Here is a 23,175-nt window from a genome sequence, read left to right as displayed (position 1 = left end):
TGACAGCTCCCGCTCCCGCCCCCGCCGCTGATCGGCTCATCAGCGCACCACGTGACGCGTCACCGCTCGGGATTACAATTTTCTTGCATCCCCTGGTGGCTGACGCGTCACAGCACGTTGTGAGCCGTGCAGCGAAGGGGGACTGGGCCCGGCTAGGAAAGGATACCCCTGCTGGTGAGGAACGCGCACGCGGCCGCACGCGCCACCAGACGCAGCGGGACCAAAGCCTAACACTTCAGAACTTCACTGTTTTTCTGCTATCAGAAAAGTAAGGTCCCTGCAAAAAGGTACTGCATGGCCTATAGACCCTTGAACTTTACAAACACCTAATGTGGTGGGACAGGAAAACATTAATTAGTTCCAACTTTTATTGCTTCACGCTTTTTACATTGATGTGGCCTTGATATAGCATTACACAATACTTGATAGCATAATCTCTTGCATAGTGTTTTTATTTTTTTTTAAATAACATGGAACAACACGAAACAATTTTAGGAAATGATAGAACTCTCACGTGCAAAACGGGTGTAAAATTGGAGCAAAAATAACAACACATTTTTTTCAGGGAAACCAGCTCGGAATGGAATTTTTTTTTCTTACATAAATATAACGCTGGATTTTACACTCGTTTTACACCTAGAACTCTATATTGAATAGATCCCTGTACTTTGAAGTAGACTGTAAACATTTTTTATTTTGAACATCCAGACATTACAAAAATTCTCACCTCATAATAAAAGCAATTCAAAATCTGACGGATCGTTCATTGTAGCAAAAGGGAAACATGTTCTGCAGATGGGTGACAACATAAACAGAGAACAGACGGATCATCCTAGCTGTAAAGCTACGAGGATTCATTGCTTATCAGTTTGTAGGACACGATGCCTTTGTACCAAAAATGGTACCATTGTGCTGCCCTTGTCTTTCCAGATAACCAAGTTGAAAATTGACAGCAACCCCTTTGCTAAAGGATTCCGGGACTCATCCAGACTCACTGATATTGAGAGGTAATGGGAACGTTGTGTTTACTTTGGTGGAAGATAAGATAAAGAAAAAGAGAAAGTTTGTAAGAAAGAAAAAAACTGTGCTCACAACTTAAGAGAACTTGTGGGCATTAATGTTATCTTGCTGTATGTATGTAACCATCTGCTTCTTTTCCTCTCTCTTTCTTCCTTAAGTCTAAGCCCGTGCACTGGGCTCATGTACCGGTTTGTATCTTGTATCTTTTTTGTTTTCTCACAATACAAATGTATTAATTGTCTAGTTCTGTGTTTGCTTTGTTGGGACATCCTCAAGTCCTTTCTTTTTTATATATATACACCAGGGAAACACACCATAATGTGAGATGAAGGCTTTCCTTGTTCACTTCTGCTATCAGCAGCCATATGTAGTGCACATTATGTGGCGTGTAATGTCCTCTTTGGAGTTATGCTTTCGGTCTCAATTAAAAAAAAAAAAAAAAAGCTTCTTTAAACATATGTGAAATGATGAAACAATGTGAAAACTGCTACCATCTAACGACCCAATATATTTTGCTAAGCAGTGCTTTTGCTTTCAATGGTTGGCATAAAGAGGCAGTCCAAGCGGCACTTAAAAAATATATATTTTTGTTTTAATATATGCAGCCTTTGATCATCTTAATTGAAAACGAATTACCTATGATGCCGATCGATTGGTTCTCCCGTGATCGATCAGCAAAGATCCTGCTTCCCAGGGTTTACTAAATGGCCGCCTTTTAGTTTCACTCAATCCTTCTGTTAGTGTAACTCAGCAGCTACAATGTATCCTTACATTACTAAGGTAACATCTATTGTTACAGTTTGCAACTCACACTGCTGGGAATATTGGCAACAAAATATCACAAACAGGAAAGTGTTGCAAAGATCTTGCACTGCTGGGGAGGTGGGATAAATCCTGCTATAGAAATCAAAGGCTGCTCAGTATATTAAAACTCATTACAATGGCATTAAGATTTGAATCCCCCCCAAAAGTACAGTTGTAAGTATTATCTAATACAACAGAACTGATTTATTTAAAAACACACACATGCAGGACATTTCTTGGATTGCTCCTTTAAATAACAAAAAGAAAAGTGGCTGAATACTCGGCACTGTTTGGGCCTAAAAATACTTTTGCTCATTGTAGTGAACTGCTTCAATTTTAAGTTAATAAGTAATATTAAGTAAAATTAAGTAAAATTGTGTTTTAAAAATAAAAAAGCTGTTCAGAGAACCATGATATGAATCTCTTGCCAGTCCTGTGTGTAATGGCTCCATGATATTTTTCTCCATTATTAACTCCCAAATATTGCTGTCATATCGCTATATGCGCTAATGGGTTGTGCCAAGAGGGGAGAGCATTAGGTGGACGCTGAAGCTAAATCTTAGGCATTCGCCAGTTTTGGGGCCCTACTTTTCCATATTTCTTAACATATAAATATTTAACGTAAAGCTTTGCCATTTAAAGCAAAAAAACAATAAAAGATTGATTGTAAAGAAGGAAGGGATCAATAGGGGTTAATCATAATACAAATTCTTGATAGAATTGATTTGACAGTTTTTTTTTATAATAACCTGCAAACAATATGTGTGCTCAAGGCAAAATACAAATTTACAATTTGTCTAGTTAGTTCTTAATGTCAATAGCTATTTAGTTATATTAAAAAAAAATCTTTTTTTTTTTTTTTTTTAAAAGGTCAGGCCCTGACCTGAGATCAGATGCATTATAAGGAACCCCAACCCTATCTAATAGTGCGTCTGAGATCAGATGCATTGTAAGGAACCCCAACCCTATCTAATAGTGCGTCTAAGATCAGATGCATTGTAAGGAACCCCAACCCTCTCTAATAGTGCGTCTGAGATCAGATGCATTATAAGGAACCCCAACCTTATCTAATAGTGCGTCTGAGATCAGATGCATTGTAAGAACCCCAACCCTCTCTAATAGTGTGTCTGAGATCAGATGCATTGTAAGGAACCCCAACCCTCTCTAATAACGCATCTAGGATCAGATTCATTGTAAGGAACCCCAACCCTCTCTAATAGCGCATCTGAGATCACATGCATTATAAGGAACCCCAACCCTATCTAATAGTGCGTCTGAGATCAGATGCATTGTAAGGAACCCCAACCCTCTATAATAGTGCGTCTGAGATCAGATGCATTATAAGGAACCCCAACCCTATCTAAATTTTTTTTTTTTTTTTTTTAAAAGGTCAGGCCCTAAAAATCTGATAAGTGAGACTGAACAAAGGTCATAACTATTTTATATTAAAGCAGGAGGGTGACATCTATGTTTTTTTTTATTAAACCAGGGGGGACAAAGATATACAAACTTGTGAGAATACTGCATTGATTAGGCGTAAAATATTGTCTGTTAATTCTGTGACATTGAAACTATAGATCAGCGGTTTTCAACTGTTTTTGTGGTTAAGGAACGCCATCATTATATTGTGAAATTCTGAGGAACCCAACCCTCTCCAATACCGAGTTTGATATCAGATGCATTGTAAGGAACCCCAACTCTCTCTAATAGCACGTTTGAGATCAGATGCATAGTAAGGAACCCCAACCCTCTCTAATAGTGTGTCTGAGATCAGATGCATTGTAAGGAACCCCAACCCTCTCTAATAACACCTCTGAGATCAAATTCATTGTAAGGTACCTCAACCCTCTCTAATAACGCATCTGAGATCAGATGCATTGTAAGGAACCCCAACCCTCTCTAATAGTGCGTCTGAGATCAGATGCATTATAAGGAACCCCAACCCTATCTAATAGTGTGTCTGAGATCAGATGCATTGTAAGGAACCCCAACCCTCTCTAATAACACCTCTGAGATCAAATGCATTGTAAGGAACCTCAACCCTCTCTAATAACGCATCTGAGATCAGATGCATTGTAAGGAACCTCAACCCTCTCTAATAGTGCATCTGAGATCAGATGCATTATAAGGAACCCCAACCCTATCTAATAGTGCGTCTGAGATCAGATGCATTGTAAGAACCCCAACCCTCTCTAATAGTGTATCTGAGGTCAGATGCATTGTAAGGAACCTCAACCCTCTCTAATAACGCATCTGAGATCAAATGCATTGTAAGGAACCTCAACCCTCTCTAATAACGCATCTGAGATCAGATGCATTGTAAGGAACCCCAACCCTCTCTAATAGTGCGTCTGAGATCAGATGCATTATAAGGAACCCCAACCTTATCTAATAGTGTGTCTGAGATCAGATGCATTGTAAGGAACCCCAACCCTCTCTAATAACACCTCTGAGATCAAATGCATTGTAAGGAACCTCAACCCTATCTAATAATGCATCTGAGATCAGATGCATTGTAAGGAACCCCAACCCTCTCTAATAACGCATCTGAGATCAGATTCATTGTAAGGAACCCCAACCCTCTCTAATAGCGCATCTGAGATCACATGCATTATAAGGAACCCCAACCCTATCTAATAGTGCGTCTGAGATCAGATGCATTGTAAGGAACCCCAACCCTCTATAATAGTGCGTCTGAGATCAGATGCATTATAAGGAACCCCAACCCTATCTAATAGTGCGTCTGAGATCAGATGCATTGTAAGAACCCCAACACTCTCTAATAGTGTATCTGAGGTCAGATGCATTGTAAGGAACCTCAACCCTCTCTAATAACGCATCTGAGATCAGATGCATTGTAAGGAACCCCAACCCTCTCTAATAACACCTTTGAGATCAAATGCATTGTAAGGAACCTCAACCCTCTCTAATAACGCATCTGAGATCAGATGCATTGTAAGGAACCCCAACCCTCTCTAATAGTGCGTCTGAGATCAGATGCATTATAAGGAACCCCAACCTTATCTAATAGTGTGTCTGAGATCAGATGCATTGTAAGGAACCCCAACCCTCTCTAATAACACCTCTGAGATCAAATGCATTGTAAGGAACCTCAACCCTCTCTAATAACGCACCTGAGATCAGATGCATTGTAAGGAACCCCAACCCTCTCTAATAACACATCTGAGATCAGATGCATTGTAAGGAACCCCAACCCTCTCTAATCGCGCATCTGAGATCAGATGCATTATAAGGAACCCCAACCCTATCTAATAGTGCATCTGAGATCAGATGCATTGTAAGGAACCCCAACCCTATCTAATAGTGCGTCTAAGATCAGATGCATTGTAAGGAACCCCAACCCTCTCTAATAGTGCGTCTGAGATCAGATGCATTATAAGGAACCCCAACCTTATCTAATAGTGCGTCTGAGATCAGATGCATTGTAAGAACCCCAACCCTCTCTAATAGTGTATCTGAGGTAAGATGCATTGTAAGGAACCTCAACCCTCTCTAATAACGCATCTGAGATCAGGTGCATTGTAAGGAACCCCAACCCTCTCTAATAACACCTCTGAGATCAAATGCATTGTTTCGAACCTCAACCCTCTCTAATAACGCATCTGAGATCAGATGCATTGTAAGGAACCCCAACCCTCTCTAATAACACATCTGAGATCAGATGCATTGTAAGGAACCCCAACCCTCTCTAATAGCGCATCTGAGATCAGATGCATTATAAGGAACCCCAACCCTATCTAATAGTGCGTCTGAGATCAGATGCATTGTAAGGAACCCCAACCCTATCTAATAGTGCGTCTAAGATCAGATGCATTGTAAGGAACCCCAACCCTCTCTAATAGTGCGTCTGAGATCAGATGCATTATAAGGAACCCCAACCTTATCTAATAGTGCGTCTGAGATCAGATGCATTGTAAGAACCCCAACCCTCTCTAATAGTGTGTCTGAGATCAGATGCATTGTAAGGAACCCCAACCCTCTCTAATAACGCATCTAGGATCAGATTCATTGTAAGGAACCCCAACCCTCTCTAATAGCGCATCTGAGATCACATGCATTATAAGGAACCCCAACCCTATCTAATAGTGCGTCTGAGATCAGATGCATTGTAAGGAACCCCAACCCTCTATAATAGTGCGTCTGAGATCAGATGCATTATAAGGAACCCCAACCCTATCTAAATTTTTTTTTTTTTTTTTTTAAAAGGTCAGGCCCTAAAAATCTGATAAGTGAGACTGAACAAAGGTCATAACTATTTTATATTAAAGCAGGAGGGTGACATCTATGTTTTTTTTTATTAAACCAGGGGGGACAAAGATATACAAACTTGTGAGAATACTGCATTGATTAGGCGTAAAATATTGTCTGTTAATTCTGTGACATTGAAACTATAGATCAGCGGTTTTCAACTGTTTTTGTGGTTAAGGAACGCCATCATTATATTGTGAAATTCTGAGGAACCCAACCCTCTCCAATACCGAGTTTGATATCAGATGCATTGTAAGGAACCCCAACTCTCTCTAATAGCACGTTTGAGATCAGATGCATAGTAAGGAACCCCAACCCTCTCTAATAGTGTGTCTGAGATCAGGTGCATTGTAAGGAACCCCAACCCTCTCTAATAACACCTCTGAGATCAAATTCATTGTAAGGTACCTCAACCCTCTCTAATAACGCATCTGAGATCAGATGCATTGTAAGGAACCCCAACCCTCTCTAATAGTGCGTCTGAGATCAGATGCATTATAAGGAACCCCAACCCTATCTAATAGTGTGTCTGAGATCAGATGCATTGTAAGGAACCCCAACCCTCTCTAATAACACCTCTGAGATCAAATGCATTGTAAGGAACCTCAACCCTCTCTAATAACGCATCTGAGATCAGATGCATTGTAAGGAACCTCAACCCTCTCTAATAGTGCATCTGAGATCAGATGCATTATAAGGAACCCCAACCCTATCTAATAGTGCGTCTGAGATCAGATGCATTGTAAGAACCCCAACCCTCTCTAATAGTGTATCTGAGGTCAGATGCATTGTAAGGAACCTCAACCCTCTCTAATAACGCATCTGAGATCAAATGCATTGTAAGGAACCTCAACCCTCTCTAATAACGCATCTGAGATCAGATGCATTGTAAGGAACCCCAACCCTCTCTAATAGTGCGTCTGAGATCAGATGCATTATAAGGAACCCCAACCTTATCTAATAGTGTGTCTGAGATCAGATGCATTGTAAGGAACCCCAACCCTCTCTAATAACACCTCTGAGATCAAATGCATTGTAAGGAACCTCAACCCTATCTAATAATGCATCTGAGATCAGATGCATTGTAAGGAACCCCAACCCTCTCTAATAACGCATCTGAGATCAGATTCATTGTAAGGAACCCCAACCCTCTCTAATAGCGCATCTGAGATCACATGCATTATAAGGAACCCCAACCCTATCTAATAGTGCGTCTGAGATCAGATGCATTGTAAGGAACCCCAACCCTCTATAATAGTGCGTCTGAGATCAGATGCATTATAAGGAACCCCAACCCTATCTAATAGTGCGTCTGAGATCAGATGCATTGTAAGAACCCCAACACTCTCTAATAGTGTATCTGAGGTCAGATGCATTGTAAGGAACCTCAACCCTCTCTAATAACGCATCAGAGATCAGATGCATTGTAAGGAACCCCAACCCTCTCTAATAACACCTTTGAGATCAAATGCATTGTAAGGAACCTCAACCCTCTCTAATAACGCATCTGAGATCAGATGCATTGTAAGGAACCCCAACCCTCTCTAATAGTGCGTCTGAGATCAGATGCATTATAAGGAACCCCAACCTTATCTAATAGTGTGTCTGAGATCAGATGCATTGTAAGGAACCCCAACCCTCTCTAATAACACCTCTGAGATCAAATGCATTGTAAGGAACCTCAACCCTCTCTAATAACGCACCTGAGATCAGATGCATTGTAAGGAACCCCAACCCTCTCTAATAACACATCTGAGATCAGATGCATTGTAAGGAACCCCAACCCTCTCTAATCGCGCATCTGAGATCAGATGCATTATAAGGAACCCCAACCCTATCTAATAGTGCGTCTGAGATCAGATGCATTGTAAGGAACCCCAACCCTATCTAATAGTGCGTCTAAGATCATATGCATTGTAAGGAACCCCAACCCTCTCTAATAGTGCGTCTGAGATCAGATGCATTATAAGGAACCCCAACCTTATCTAATAGTGCGTCTGAGATCAGATGCATTGTAAGAACCCCAACCCTCTCTAATAGTGTATCTGAGGTAAGATGCATTGTAAGGAACCTCAACCCTCTCTAATAACGCATCTGAGATCAGGTGCATTGTAAGGAACCCCAACCCTCTCTAATAACACCTCTGAGATCAAATGCATTGTTTGGAACCTCAACCCTCTCTAATAACGCATCTGAGATCAGATGCATTGTAAGGAACCCCAACCCTCTCTAATAGTGCGTCTGAGATCAGATGCATTATAAGGAACCCCAACCTTATCTAATAGTGTGTCTGAGATCAGATGCATTGTATGGAACCCCAACCCTCTCTAATAACACCTCTGAGATCAAATGCATTGTAAGGAACCTCAACCCTCTCTAATAATGCATCTGAGATCAGATGCATTGTAAGGAACCCCAACCCTCTCTAATAACGCATCTGAGATCAGATTCATTGTAAGGAACCCCAAACCTCTCTAATAGCGCATCTGAGATCACATGCATTATAAGGAACCCCAACCCTATCTAATAGTGCGTCTGAGATCAGATGCATTGTAAGGAACCCCAACCCTCTATAATAGTGCGTCTGAGATCAGATGCATTATAAGGAACCCCAACCCTATCTAAATTTTTTTTTTTTTTTTTTTAAAAGGTCAGGCCCTAAAAATCTGATAAGTGAGACTGAACAAAGGTCATAACTATTTTATATTAAAGCAGGAGGGTGACATCTATGTTTTTTTTTATTAAACCAGGGGGGACAAAGATATACAAACTTGTGAGAATACTGCATTGATTAGGCGTAAAATATTGTCTGTTAATTCTGTGACATTGAAACTATAGATCAGCGGTTTTCAACTGTTTTTGTGGTTAAGGAACGCCATCATTATATTGTGAAATTCTGAGGAACCCAACCCTCTCCAATACCGAGTTTGATATCAGATGCATTGTAAGGAACCCCAACTCTCTCTAATAGCACGTTTGAGATCAGATGCATAGTAAGGAACCCCAACCCTCTCTAATAGTGTGTCTGAGATCAGGTGCATTGTAAGGAACCCCAACCCTCTCTAATAACACCTCTGAGATCAAATTCATTGTAAGGTACCTCAACCCTCTCTAATAACGCATCTGAGATCAGATGCATTGTAAGGAACCCCAACCCTCTCTAATAGTGCGTCTGAGATCAGATGCATTATAAGGAACCCCAACCCTATCTAATAGTGTGTCTGAGATCAGATGCATTGTAAGGAACCCCAACCCTCTCTAATAACACCTCTGAGATCAAATGCATTGTAAGGAACCTCAACCCTCTCTAATAACGCATCTGAGATCAGATGCATTGTAAGGAACCTCAACCCTCTCTAATAGTGCATCTGAGATCAGATGCATTATAAGGAACCCCAACCCTATCTAATAGTGCGTCTGAGATCAGATGCATTGTAAGAACCCCAACCCTCTCTAATAGTGTATCTGAGGTCAGATGCATTGTAAGGAACCTCAACCCTCTCTAATAACGCATCTGAGATCAAATGCATTGTAAGGAACCTCAACCCTCTCTAATAACGCATCTGAGATCAGATGCATTGTAAGGAACCCCAACCCTCTCTAATAGTGCGTCTGAGATCAGATGCATTATAAGGAACCCCAACCTTATCTAATAGTGTGTCTGAGATCAGATGCATTGTAAGGAACCCCAACCCTCTCTAATAACACCTCTGAGATCAAATGCATTGTAAGGAACCTCAACCCTATCTAATAATGCATCTGAGATCAGATGCATTGTAAGGAACCCCAACCCTCTCTAATAACGCATCTGAGATCAGATTCATTGTAAGGAACCCCAACCCTCTCTAATAGCGCATCTGAGATCACATGCATTATAAGGAACCCCAACCCTATCTAATAGTGCGTCTGAGATCAGATGCATTGTAAGGAACCCCAACCCTCTATAATAGTGCGTCTGAGATCAGATGCATTATAAGGAACCCCAACCCTATCTAATAGTGCGTCTGAGATCAGATGCATTGTAAGAACCCCAACACTCTCTAATAGTGTATCTGAGGTCAGATGCATTGTAAGGAACCTCAACCCTCTCTAATAACGCATCAGAGATCAGATGCATTGTAAGGAACCCCAACCCTCTCTAATAACACCTTTGAGATCAAATGCATTGTAAGGAACCTCAACCCTCTCTAATAACGCATCTGAGATCAGATGCATTGTAAGGAACCCCAACCCTCTCTAATAGTGCGTCTGAGATCAGATGCATTATAAGGAACCCCAACCTTATCTAATAGTGTGTCTGAGATCAGATGCATTGTAAGGAACCCCAACCCTCTCTAATAACACCTCTGAGATCAAATGCATTGTAAGGAACCTCAACCCTCTCTAATAACGCACCTGAGATCAGATGCATTGTAAGGAACCCCAACCCTCTCTAATAACACATCTGAGATCAGATGTATTGTAAGGAACCCCAACCCTCTCTAATCGCGCATCTGAGATCAGATGCATTATAAGGAACCCCAACCCTATCTAATAGTGCGTCTGAGATCAGATGCATTGTAAGGAACCCCAACCCTATCTAATAGTGCGTCTAAGATCATATGCATTGTAAGGAACCCCAACCCTCTCTAATAGTGCGTCTGAGATCAGATGCATTATAAGGAACCCCAACCTTATCTAATAGTGCGTCTGAGATCAGATGCATTGTAAGAACCCCAACCCTCTCTAATAGTGTATCTGAGGTAAGATGCATTGTAAGGAACCTCAACCCTCTCTAATAACGCATCTGAGATCAGGTGCATTGTAAGGAACCCCAACCCTCTCTAATAACACCTCTGAGATCAAATGCATTGTTTGGAACCTCAACCCTCTCTAATAACGCATCTGAGATCAGATGCATTGTAAGGAACCCCAACCCTCTCTAATAGTGCGTCTGAGATCAGATGCATTATAAGGAACCCCAACCTTATCTAATAGTGTGTCTGAGATCAGATGCATTGTATGGAACCCCAACCCTCTCTAATAACACCTCTGAGATCAAATGCATTGTAAGGAACCTCAACCCTCTCTAATAATGCATCTGAGATCAGATGCATTGTAAGGAACCCCAACCCTCTCTAATAACGCATCTGAGATCAGATTCATTGTAAGGAACCCCAAACCTCTCTAATAGCGCATCTGAGATCACATGCATTATAAGGAACCCCAACCCTATCTAATAGTGCGTCTGAGATCAGATGCATTGTAAGGAACCCCAACCCTCTATAATAGTGCGTCTGAGATCAGATGCATTATAAGGAACCCCAACCCTATCTAATAGTGCGTCTGAGATCAGATGCATTGTAAGAACCCCAACCCTCTCTAATAGTGTATCTGAGGTCAGATGCATTGTAAGGAACCTCAACCCTCTCTAATAACGCATCTGAGATCAGATGCATTGTAAGGAACCCCAACCCTCTCTAATAACACCTTTGAGATCAAATGCATTGTAAGGAACCTCAACCCTCTCTAATAACGCATCTGAGATCAGATGCATTGTAAGGAACCCCAACCCTCTCTAATAGTGCGTCTGAGATCAGATGCATTATAAGGAACCCCAACCTTATCTAATAGTGTGTCTGAGATCAGATGCATTGTAAGGAACCCCAACCCTCTATAATAACACCTCTGAGATCAGATGCATTGTAAGGAACCTCAACCCTCTCTAATAACGCATCTGAGATCAGATGCATTGTAAGGAACCCCAACCCTCTCTAATAACACATCTGAGATCAGATGCATTGTAAGGAACCCCAACCCTCTCTAATAGCGCATCTGAGATCAGATGCATTATAAGGAACCCCAACCCTATCTAATAGTGCGTCTGAGATCAGATGCATTGTAAGGAACCCCAACCCTATCTAATAGTGCGTCTAAGATCAGATGCATTGTAAGGAACCCCAACCCTCTCTAATAGTGCGTCTGAGATCAGATGCATTATAAGGAACCCCAACCTTATCTAATAGTGCGTCTGAGATCAGATGCATTGTAAGAACCCCAACCCTCTCTAATAGTGTGTCTGAGATCAGATGCATTGTAAGGAACCCCAACCCTCTCTAATAACACCTCTGAGATCAAATGCATTGTAAGGAACCTCAACCCTCTCTAATAATGCATCTGAGATCAGATGCATTGTAAGGAACCCCAACCCTCTCTAATAACGCATCTGAGATCAGATTCATTGTAAGGAACCCCAACCCTCTCTAATAGCGCATCTGAGATCACATGCATTATAAGGAACCCCAACCCTATCTAATAGTGCGTCTGAGATCAGATGCATTGTAAGGAACCCCAACCCTCTATAATAGTGCGTCTGAGATCAGATGCATTATAAGGAACCCCAACCCTATCTAATAGTGCGTCTGAGATCAGATGCATTGTAAGAACCCCAACCCTCTCTAATAGTGTATCTGAGGTCAGATGCATTGTAAGGAACCTCAACCCTCTCTAATAACGCATCTGAGATCAGATGCATTGTAAGGAACCCCAACCCTCTCTAATAACACCTTTGAGATCAAATGCATTGTAAGGAACCTCAACCCTCTCTAATAACGCATCTGAGATCAGATGCATTGTAAGGAACCCCAACCCTCTCTAATAGTGCGTCTGAGATCAGATGCATTATAAGGAACCCCAACCTTATCTAATAGTGTGTCTGAGATCAGATGCATTGTAAGGAACCCCAACCCTCTCTAATAACACCTCTGAGATCAAATGCATTGTAAGGAACCTCAACCCTCTCTAATAATGCATCTGAGATCAGATGCATTGTAAGGAACCCCAACCCTCTCTAATAACGCATCTGAGATCAGATTCATTGTAAGGAACCCCAACCCTCTCTAATAGCGCATCTGAGATCACATGCATTATAAGGAACCCCAACCCTATCTAATAGTGCGTCTGAGATCAGATGCATTGTAAGAACCCCAACCCTCTCTAATAGTGTATCTGAGGTCAGATGCATTGTAAGGAACCTCAACCCTCTCTAATAACGCATCTGAGATCAGATGCATTGTAAGGAACCCCAACCCTCTCTAATAACACCTTTGAGATCAAATGCATTGTAAGGAACCTCAACCCTCTCTAATAACGCATCTGAGATCAGATGCATTGTAAGGAACCCCAACCCTCTCTAATAGTGCGTCTGAGATCAGATGCATTATAAAGAACCCCAACCTTATCTAATAGTGTGTCGGAGATCAGATGCATTGTAAGGAACCCCAACCCTCTCTAATAACACCTCTGAGATCAAATGCATTGTAAGGAACCTCAACCCTCTCTAATAACGCATCTGAGATCAGATGCATTGTAAGGAACCCCAACCCTCTCTAATAGTGCGTCTGAGATCAGATGCATTATAAGGAACCCCAACCTTATCTAATAGTGTGTCTGAGATCAGATGCATTGTAAGGAACCCCAACCCTCTCTAATAACACCTCTGAGATCAAATGCATTGTAAGGCACCTCAACCCTCTCTAATAACGCATCTGAGATCAGATGCATTGTAAGGAACCCCAACCCTCTCTAATAGTGCGTCTGAGATCAGATGCATTATAAGGAACCCCAACCTTATCTAATAGTGTGTCTGAGATCAGATGCATTGTAAGGAACCCCAACCCTCTCTAATAACACCTCTGAGATCAAATGCATTGTAAGGAACCTCAACCCTCTCTAATAACGCATCTGAGATCAAATGCATTGTAAGGAACCCCAACCCTCTCTAATAATGCATCTGAGATCTGATGCATTGTAAGGAACCCCAACCCTCTCTAATAACACCTCTGAGGTCAAATGCATTGTAAGGAACCTCAACCCTCTCTAATAACGCATCTGAGATCAGATGCATTGTAAGGAACCCCAACCCTCTCTAATAACGCATCTGAGATCAGATGCATTGTAAGGAACCCCAACCCTCTCTAATAGCGCATCTGAGATCAGATGCATTATAAGGAACCCCAACCCTCTCTAATAGTGCGTCTGAGAACAGATGCATTATAAGGAACCCCAACCCTATCTAATAGTGTGTCTGAGATCAGATGCATTGTAAGGAACCCCAACCCTCTCTAATAACACCTCTGAAATCAAATGCATTTTAAGGAACCCCAACCCTCTCTAATTGTGCGTCTGAGATCAGATGCATTGTAAGGAACCCCAACCCTCTCTAATAACACCTCTGAGATCAAATGCATTGTAAGGAACCTCAACCCTCTCTAATAGTGCGTCTGAGATCAGATGCATTGTAAGGAACCCCAACCCTCTCTAATAACACCTCTGAGATCAGATGCATTGTAAGGAACCTCAACCCTCTCTAATAACGCATCTGAGATCAGATGCATTGTAAGGAACCCCAACCCTCTCTAATAACGCATCTGAGATCAGATGCATTGTAAGGAACCCCAACCCTCTCTAATAGTGTATCTGAGGTCAGATGCATTGTAAGGAACCTGAACCATCTCTAATTACGCATCTGAGATCGGATGCATTGTAAGGAACCCCAACCCTCTCTAATAGTGCGTCTGAGATCAGATGCATTATAAAGAACCCCAACCTTATCTAATAGTGTGTCGGAGATCAGATGCATTGTAAGGAACCCCAACCCTCTCTAATAACACCTCTGAGATCAAATGCATTGTAAGGAACCTCAACCCTCTCTAATAACGCATCTGAGATCAGATGCATTGTAAGGAACCCCAACCCTCTCTAATAGTGCGTCTGAGATCAGATGCATTATAAGGAACCCCAACCTTATCTAATAGTGTGTCTGAGATCAGATGCATTGTAAGGAACCCCAACCCTCTCTAATAACACCTCTGAGATCAAATGCATTGTAAGGAACCTCAACCCTCTCTAATAACGCATCTGAGATCAGATGCATTGTAAGGAACCCCAACCCTCTCTAATAATGCATCTGAGATCTGATGCATTGTAAGGAACCCCAACCCTCTCTAATAACACCTCTGAGGTCAAATGCATTGTAAGGAACCTCAACCCTCTCTAATAACGCATCTGAGATCAGATGCATTGTAAGGAACCCCAACCCTCTCTAATAACGCATCTGAGATCAGATGCATTGTAAGGAACCCCAACCCTCTCTAATAGCGCATCTGAGATCAGATGCATTATAAGGAACCCCAACCCTCTCTAATAGTGCGTCTGAGAACAGATGCATTATAAGGAAGCCCAACCCTATCTAATAGTGTGTCTGAGATCAGATGCATTGTAAGGAACCCCAACCCTCTCTAATAACACCTCTGAGATCAAATGCATTGTAAGGAACCCCAACCCTCTCTAATTGTGCGTCTGAGATCAGATGCATTGTAAGGAACCCCAACCCTCTCTAATAACACCTCTGAGATCAAATGCATTGTAAGGAACCTCAACCCTCTCTAATAGTGCGTCTGAGATCAGATGCATTGTAAGGAACCCCAACCCTCTCTAATAGTGCGTCTGAGATCAGATGCATTATAAGGAACCCCAACCTTATCTAATAGTGTGTCTGAGATCAGATGCATTGTAAGGAACCCCAACCCTCTCTAATAACACCTCTGAGATCAAATGCATTGTAAGGAACCTCAACCCTCTAATAACGCATCTGAGATCAGATGCATTGTAAGGAACCCCAACCCTCTCTAATAGTGCGTCTGAGATCAGATGCATTATAAGGAACCCCAACCTTATCTAATAGTGTGTCTGAGATCAGATGCATTGTAAGGAACCCCAACCCTCTCTAATAACACCTCTGAGATCAAATGCATTGTAAGGAACCTCAACCCTCTCTAATAACGCATCTGAGATCAGATGCATTGTAAGGAACCCCAACCCTCTCTAATAATGCATCTGAGATCTGATGCATTGTAAGGAACCCCAACCCTCTCTAATAACACCTCTGAGGTCAAATGCATTGTAAGGAACCTCAACCCTCTCTAATAACGCATCTGAGATCAGATGCATTGTAAGGAACCCCAACCCTCTCTAATAACGCATCTGAGATCAGATGCATTGTAAGGAACCCCAACCCTCTCTAATAGCGCATCTGAGATCAGATGCATTATAAGGAACCCCAACCCTCTCTAATAGTGCGTCTGAGAACAGATGCATTATAAGGAACCCCAACCCTCTCTAATAGTGCGTCTGAGATCAGATGCATTATAAGGAACCCCAACCTTATCTAATAGTGTGTCTGAGATCAGATGCATTGTAAGGAACCCCAACCCTCTCTAATAACACCTCTGAGATCAAATGCATTGTAAGGAACCTCAACCCTCTCTAATAACGCATCTGAGATCAGATGCATTGTAAGGAACCCCAACCCTCTCTAATAGTGCGTCTGAGATCAGATGCATTATAAGGAACCCCAACCTTATCTAATAGTGTGTCTGAGATCAGATGCATTGTAAGGAACCCCAACCCTCTCTAATAACACCTCTGAGATCAAATGCATTGTAAGGAACCTCAACCCTCTCTAATAACGCATCTGAGATCAGATGCATTGTAAGGAACCCCAACCCTCTCTAATAATGCATCTGAGATCTGATGCATTGTAAGGAACCCCAACCCTCTCTAATAACACCTCTGAGGTCAAATGCATTGTAAGGAACCTCAACCCTCTCTAATAACGCATCTGAGATCAGATGCATTGTAAGGAACCCCAACCCTCTCTAATAACGCATCTGAGATCAGATGCATTGTAAGGAACCCCAACCCTCTCTAATAGCGCATCTGAGATCAGATGCATTATAAGGAACCCCAACCCTCTCTAATAGTGCGTCTGAGAACAGATGCATTATAAGGAACCCCAACCCTATCTAATAGTGTGTCTGAGATCAGATGCATTGTAAGGAACCCCAACCCTCTCTAATAACACCTCTGAGATCAAATGCATTGTAAGGAACCCCAACCCTCTCTAATTGTGCGTCTGAGATCAGATGCATTGTAAGGAACCCCAACCCTCTCTAATAACACCTCTGAGATCAAATGCATTGTAAGGAACCTCAACCCTCTCTAATAGTGCGTCTGAGATCAGATGCATTGTAAGGAACCCCAACCCTCTCTAATAACACCTCTGAGATCAGATGCATTGTAAGGAACCTCAACCCTCTCTAATAACGCATCTGAGATCAGATGCATTGTAAGGAACCCCAACCCTCTCTAATAACGCATCTGAGATCAGATGCATTGTAAGGAACCCCAACCCTCTCTAATAGCGCGTCTGAGATCAGATGCATTATAAGGAACCCCAACCCTCTCTAATAGTGTATCTGAGGTCAGATGCATTGTAAGGAACCTGAACCATCTCTAATAACGCATCTGAGATCGGATGCATTGTAAGGAACCCCAACCCTCTCTAATAGCGCGTCTGAGATCAGATGCATTGTAAGGAACCCCAACCCTCTCTAATAGCGCGTCTGAGATCAGATGATCAAATTGTTCTGAATTTGGTACAATTTTCAAATGACCTAAAAATTGCAGGGAACCCTTTAGGGATGCCTGGGGAACTCCAGTTGAAAAACACTGCTGCGTTAACTCTCCCCCACCAACCACCTCTATATCCATTTTCCATGTATATAAGTAATTAATTATTAATTTAAACCACATCAACCTTTATATACAGACCCAAGTAATGGAGGATTTCCATAGAAATTACATAGATTCAAAAGTGTGTTGTTGGAAAATGGTTTCCACAGTACATTTGACCACAAATCCGTCATATTGATTATTTCATAACATTTGCCTTGTAAAGGGGTTCATTTGTACATATAAATAAAACACTATTGATGAAAAACTAGTGTAATACTGGCGAAACCAACTGAGTGCTGTTCTTGGATCTATTTAGCATTATTTATTATTAATTGCATCTATTTAGCATCAGCAGTAAATTGCGTCACACATATGTAGCTACACTATGTTGGGTTGTAAACCACTTCTACATGGATTTTGATTTGGACATGATAAATCCTACAATGAGTCAACAGTTTTTCATATATGTTGTAGGCATGAAGCTGACAGGTGCAGTCCACCATAGGCCTAAAATATAGACTAATGGCAGGGATATGGTTAATAAATTAAAAGTCGTCAATGCCTTTTTTTAAAGATCCATTGGCAGGGCAGATTTCCGGGATATATGTGTGTGTGTGAGTGTGTGTGTGTGTGTGTGTGTGTGTGTGTGTGTGTGTGTGTGTGTGTGTGTGTGTGTGTGTGTGTGTGTGTGTGTGTGTGTGTGTGTGTGTGTGTGTGTGTGTGTGTGTGTGTGTGTGTGTGTAAAAGCAGATACTAGCACTCCTGTAAAATCACAATAGGGTCTGGTGCTAAGGTCATAAAATAAAGTATAATATATATATATATATATCTTGACATGTTGGCGACTCTTAAAGACTGATTTTGGACCACCTTTGTTTCATCTATTGGGAGAAGGTGTGGCTCAGTGTGTAAAAGACATAGATACTGAGTTTGAATTAAGGGAGCCTGGTTCAATTCCTGATAACTCCTTGTGACCTTGGACAAGTCACTTTATCTCCCTGTGCCTCAAGCACCAAAAACATAGATGGTAAGCTCATATGTAAAAAAAAGATGCTATGTGGTGCGTACTGTGCACTATACTGTAATTGTGACGTTCCACTGAGAGAAAATCTCTATATGAAATAAAGTTATTATTATTGAACCTATAACTTCAGTTAGCAGAAAGGGGGGCGATAGACAGCACTCTGACTAGGATAAATACGACAGGTTGCAGGGTGCACAGACCAGGAGGGGACTCTTACTCCCCTCACAAGTACTAACAAACCTATGGCAGTACCAGCACTCTGTCTCACAGCTAAAGACACTGAAGAATACAAGTGTAATGAAGATTAACAATTTTAATGACACTAGTAATAAACTGAAATTATAGCAACAATAGCCAATGTATCAATGAGACAATTAATGCCACCATGGGAGAAGTCATAACGTGAGGGGTGAAGGGGAAAGAAGGAGAAGAGGGGAATAAAACACATGAAACATAAGGAAAAACCACAATATGGAAAAAGGAAAGCAAACTAGGGGGGCGACGTTTCGAGGGGTGACCTCTTCATCTGGCCCATTCCCCCTGGTCCCAAAGGGTCCCAGAGGTACTTCCCTCCCCACTAACAGATATGCCCACACTCCACTGAGAAAAGCTATAGGACATAAGCTATAAACAGGACAAAGTTCGTATGCAGATATCAGATATCCAAAACAGTGAATTAAATAACAAACCCTCTGTCCTCTGCTCCTCGTGCTCTGTGGAGGTCAACTGTTTTAGTGCTGGTACTGCCATAGGTTTGTTAGTACTTCAGTTAGATCACTGTGTGGCACTGCCATAGGTTTGTTAGTACTTCAGTTAGTTCACTGTGTGGCACTGCCATAGGTTTGTTAGTACTTCAGTTAGTTCACTGTGTGGCACTGCCATAGGTTTGTTAGTACTTCAGTTAGATCACTGTGTGGCACTGCCATAGGTTTGTTAGTACTTCAGTTAGATCACTGTGTGGCACTGCCATAGGTTTGTTAGTACTTCAGTTAGTTCACTGTGTGGCACTGCCATAGGTTTGTTAGTACTTCAGTTAGTTCACTGTGTGGCACTGCCATAGGTTTGTTAGTACTTCAGTGAGTTCACTGTGTGGCACTGCCATAGGTTTGTTAGTACTTCAGTTAGATCACTGTGTGGCACTGCCATAGGTTTGTTAGTACTTCAGTTAGATCACTGTGTGGCACTGCCATAGGTTTGTTAGTACTTCAGTTAGTTCACTGTGTGGCACTGCCATAGGTTTGTTAGTACTTCAGTTAGTTCACTGTGTGGCACTGCCATAGGTTTGTTAGTACTTCAGTGAGTTCACTGTGTGGCACTGCCATAGGTTTGTTAGTACTTCAGTTAGATCACTGTGTGGCACTGCCATAGGTTTGTTAGTACTTCAGTTAGATCACTGTGTGGCACTGCCATAGGTTTGTTAGTACTTCAGTTAGATCACTGTGTGGCACTGCCATAGGTTTGTTAGTACTTCAGTTAGTTCACTGTGTGGCACTGCCATATGTTTGTTAGTACTTCAGTTAGATCACTGTGTGGCACTGCCATAGGTTTGTTAGTACTTCAGTTAGTTCACTGTGTGGCACTGCCATAGGTTTGTTAGTACTTCAGTTAGTTCACTGTGTGGCACTGCCATAGGTTTGTTAGTACTTCAGTTAGTTCACTGTGTGGCACTGCCATATGTTTGTTAGTACTTCAGTTAGATCACTGTGTGGCACTGCCATAGGTTTGTTAGTACTTCAGTTAGTTCACTGTGTGGCACTGCCATAGGTTTGTTAGTACTCCAGTTAGTTCACTGTGTGGCACTGCAATTCTAAGGTTGGCTTGTTGAAAGGAGCAAAAAAAGACTGCGATGAAATAGCTGAGCACCATCAAGTGAATAAAGAGGGAGGTAAATGATGCTGGAGCATTTGACTAAGGCAGGGAAGTGTCAATAAAACTTGAGGCGTGCCACCTTGGGAAGTCATGTATTCCCTCATTGCATTGTTCATGGCTCCCATTGATGGACTGTACAAAGTCAGGCATATTATCTTATGTTGCGTAATTGTATATTTAGTACTGGTAACAATGATAGTAAAAAATAAGTAGTTATAACAGCTGTTTGGAACCCATTATCAATCTGTGACTTAACAACAAAACAGGAGCGAGTGTTCCTGTATGAAACTAATGAAAGCTTAAGTCTGGGAATAAAAAAGCCAATGGTATTTTCTATCTCCTTGCGCAACAGGTATCCAAAATTAGATTGTAAGCTATGTGCGTGAGGGCAGTGCCTGAAACATGCTGTGTACACTACAATCTTTTGGAAGGAAAACATATCTATATATATCACAAGTGTCCGTTACTCTATCTCTTTCAACCTTCTTGCTAGCCAGTCATGTTTATGATATAAGTAGTGTACAGGAAATTGGCAGGTTTATTCCTTTTCGCCCCAAAATCTTAGCAAACCCACTTTAATCACCACTGTATGGGGTAATTCGACACTGTACAAAGTCGAGTCAGTGGATGTTCTCTGTGATCGGCCACTTCAGACAATATAGAATTACCCCCATAATCTCCTTTTCTCCCATTCCACCAACTACAGGCCTTACAAATTCATATCATTTGCAGTTCACTTGCATGTACAGTGCTGGTATTAATATGACGTTTGCCCATGAGCCCTAATATATATATATATTGAAAAAGCACGAATTTAAAGCAGCAGCACAACAAGAGTGCTGTCCAAATATGCACAAACCGCGCGGTTTCATAGATCATAGGCATCGTAGAAAAACAAGCACTGCGTTTCGGGGGGATATAATCTTGTTCAAAGTGTCTCTGTCAGTTTACCTGACGAAGGGAGGTTATATCCCTCATGAAACGATGTGCTTGTTTGTCTGCGCTGCCTATGATTTAGGAAACCTCATTTGGACTCCACTCCTGTTGTGCTGCTACTTTGAATTCTTGCTTCTTGAGTATCTGAAAGCAGCCGCATGCAGGACGCAGTATTAGGTACAGACTGCACGGGGAGAGAAAATGGAGTGTCAGATATACACTATAATAATAATAATAATAGCATGTTCTTGTATAGCACTGCAAGTTTTACTTTGTGCTTTACAGAAACAGGTCCCTTGTCCATAGAGCTTACGATCTATGTTTTTGGTGCCTGAGGCACAGGGAGATAGTGACTTGCCCAAGGATAACAGGGAGCCGAAACCAGGAATTGAATCATGTTCCCCTGCTTTAAACTCAGTGCCAGTCACTGAGCCTTCTCTTGGAACAAGTAAGGAGAGTCCTGGCTTATATGATTTACTGATATAATTATTGCCCACTGTCCACCTTCAGTCCCCCTTAATCTACATTGAAATACCCATTTACTTTCGGACGTAGCTTTTATCAAGCACTTTAGCGCTGCTTAATTATTTTTTTTATACTGCAACGCTGGAAATATCTGCTTGTTACTTGGACTTTGGTCCAATTTATTAAGGCTTTATGTCTTCTCACAAAACAAGATGTGGGGTGCTTATTTTATTCTTATTTTGAATATTAGTTAAAAAATCATTGTATATTGTTAAATATACTAAGCTGCCCTGATTTATCCAGGACCGTCCTACTTTGCACAGGTCTTTACAGAAGAACAAATAGGTCAGAAATAATTGTCTTCTTACAATCACCCAATCTTTATTGATGATTTCACTTTTTTAGTGAACCACTTTGCTCTGTCTCCACTATGTTATTAACTTATTCAGACCTGTTCTGTTTGAGCGTTCCAGACTGCCTCTCTCATGCTACTTTTCACTTGGTCATTATTTTGGCTGCAGAAGTCTGATCTAAATGAAATGTGGCAAGTAGGTTTGCTGTGAATCCAGATGTTTGATCCCAGAGTGTGAGCAGATTTGGTTCAATATTATTGTAGGACACAGAAAAAAAGAAAAGAATGCTCACTTAGTACAGCGGTAAAACCATCAAACCATACGCACTTTGGAGTTGGCAAGGCTGCATTCCCAAATTAAATAATCTAGTACCGATTTTTGTTGTAAGTGTCATAAGATTATATCAGAAAATTAAAACACACAACGTAGCACACCGCTCACTTTTTTGGATTTTGTTATGCTTTAGACAAGTGTCTGAAGATTGACACAAATGAGTGCAACCAATGTACAAAATCACAGAATAGGACTAATAGAAAGAGCCCGTGATAAAGTCACGAGTGCCTTCAAAAGGGTACATTTTTGGTGCACATCACACTAACAATATTTTTATTTTGTAATTATACAGTGAAAAATCAAGGTGAATCTAAATCTACAGTGACAATAAAATATTAAAATAAACACGCGGTGCTATCAGCTGTTAGCCCCTAGTATGTACCACTGGTAATTGTGACTTTACAACAGTGTGGGAAGTATCAAATTGCACCACTAATATTGTCCTCCTGCTATATACAATATAGTTGCTAGCATCACACATATATATATCAGTTGTTGTCACTCATACAATGATGTCAGAAAGCCAGTACTGAGCATATTCCAATA

General features: G+C 41.4%; 1 protein-coding gene across 3 annotated transcripts in view; it reads left to right on the top strand.

The window, feature by feature from the left end:
- The window catches only part of TBX20 (T-box transcription factor 20), a 63,943-nt gene that overhangs the window by 28,529 nt on the left and 12,239 nt on the right, over positions 1-23,175 (top strand). For 2 of the 3 annotated variants that reach the window (XM_075586609.1, XM_075586611.1), the window contains exon 6: positions 931-1,007. In XM_075586609.1, coding sequence (XP_075442724.1) covers positions 931-1,007 — 77 coding nt within the window. Of the gene's footprint in view, positions 1-930; positions 1,008-1,178; positions 1,209-23,175 lie in introns of all 3 variants that reach the window. The other variant, XM_075586610.1, reaches the window with a different exon arrangement.

The sequence above is a fragment of the Ascaphus truei genome, chromosome 2 (genome assembly GCF_040206685.1).
Source record: "Ascaphus truei isolate aAscTru1 chromosome 2, aAscTru1.hap1, whole genome shotgun sequence".
In the NCBI taxonomy this organism is placed as follows: Eukaryota; Metazoa; Chordata; class Amphibia; order Anura; family Ascaphidae; genus Ascaphus; species Ascaphus truei.
The sequence above is the reverse complement of the archived record's forward strand: the minus strand, read 5'-3'. Positions and strand labels throughout refer to the sequence as shown.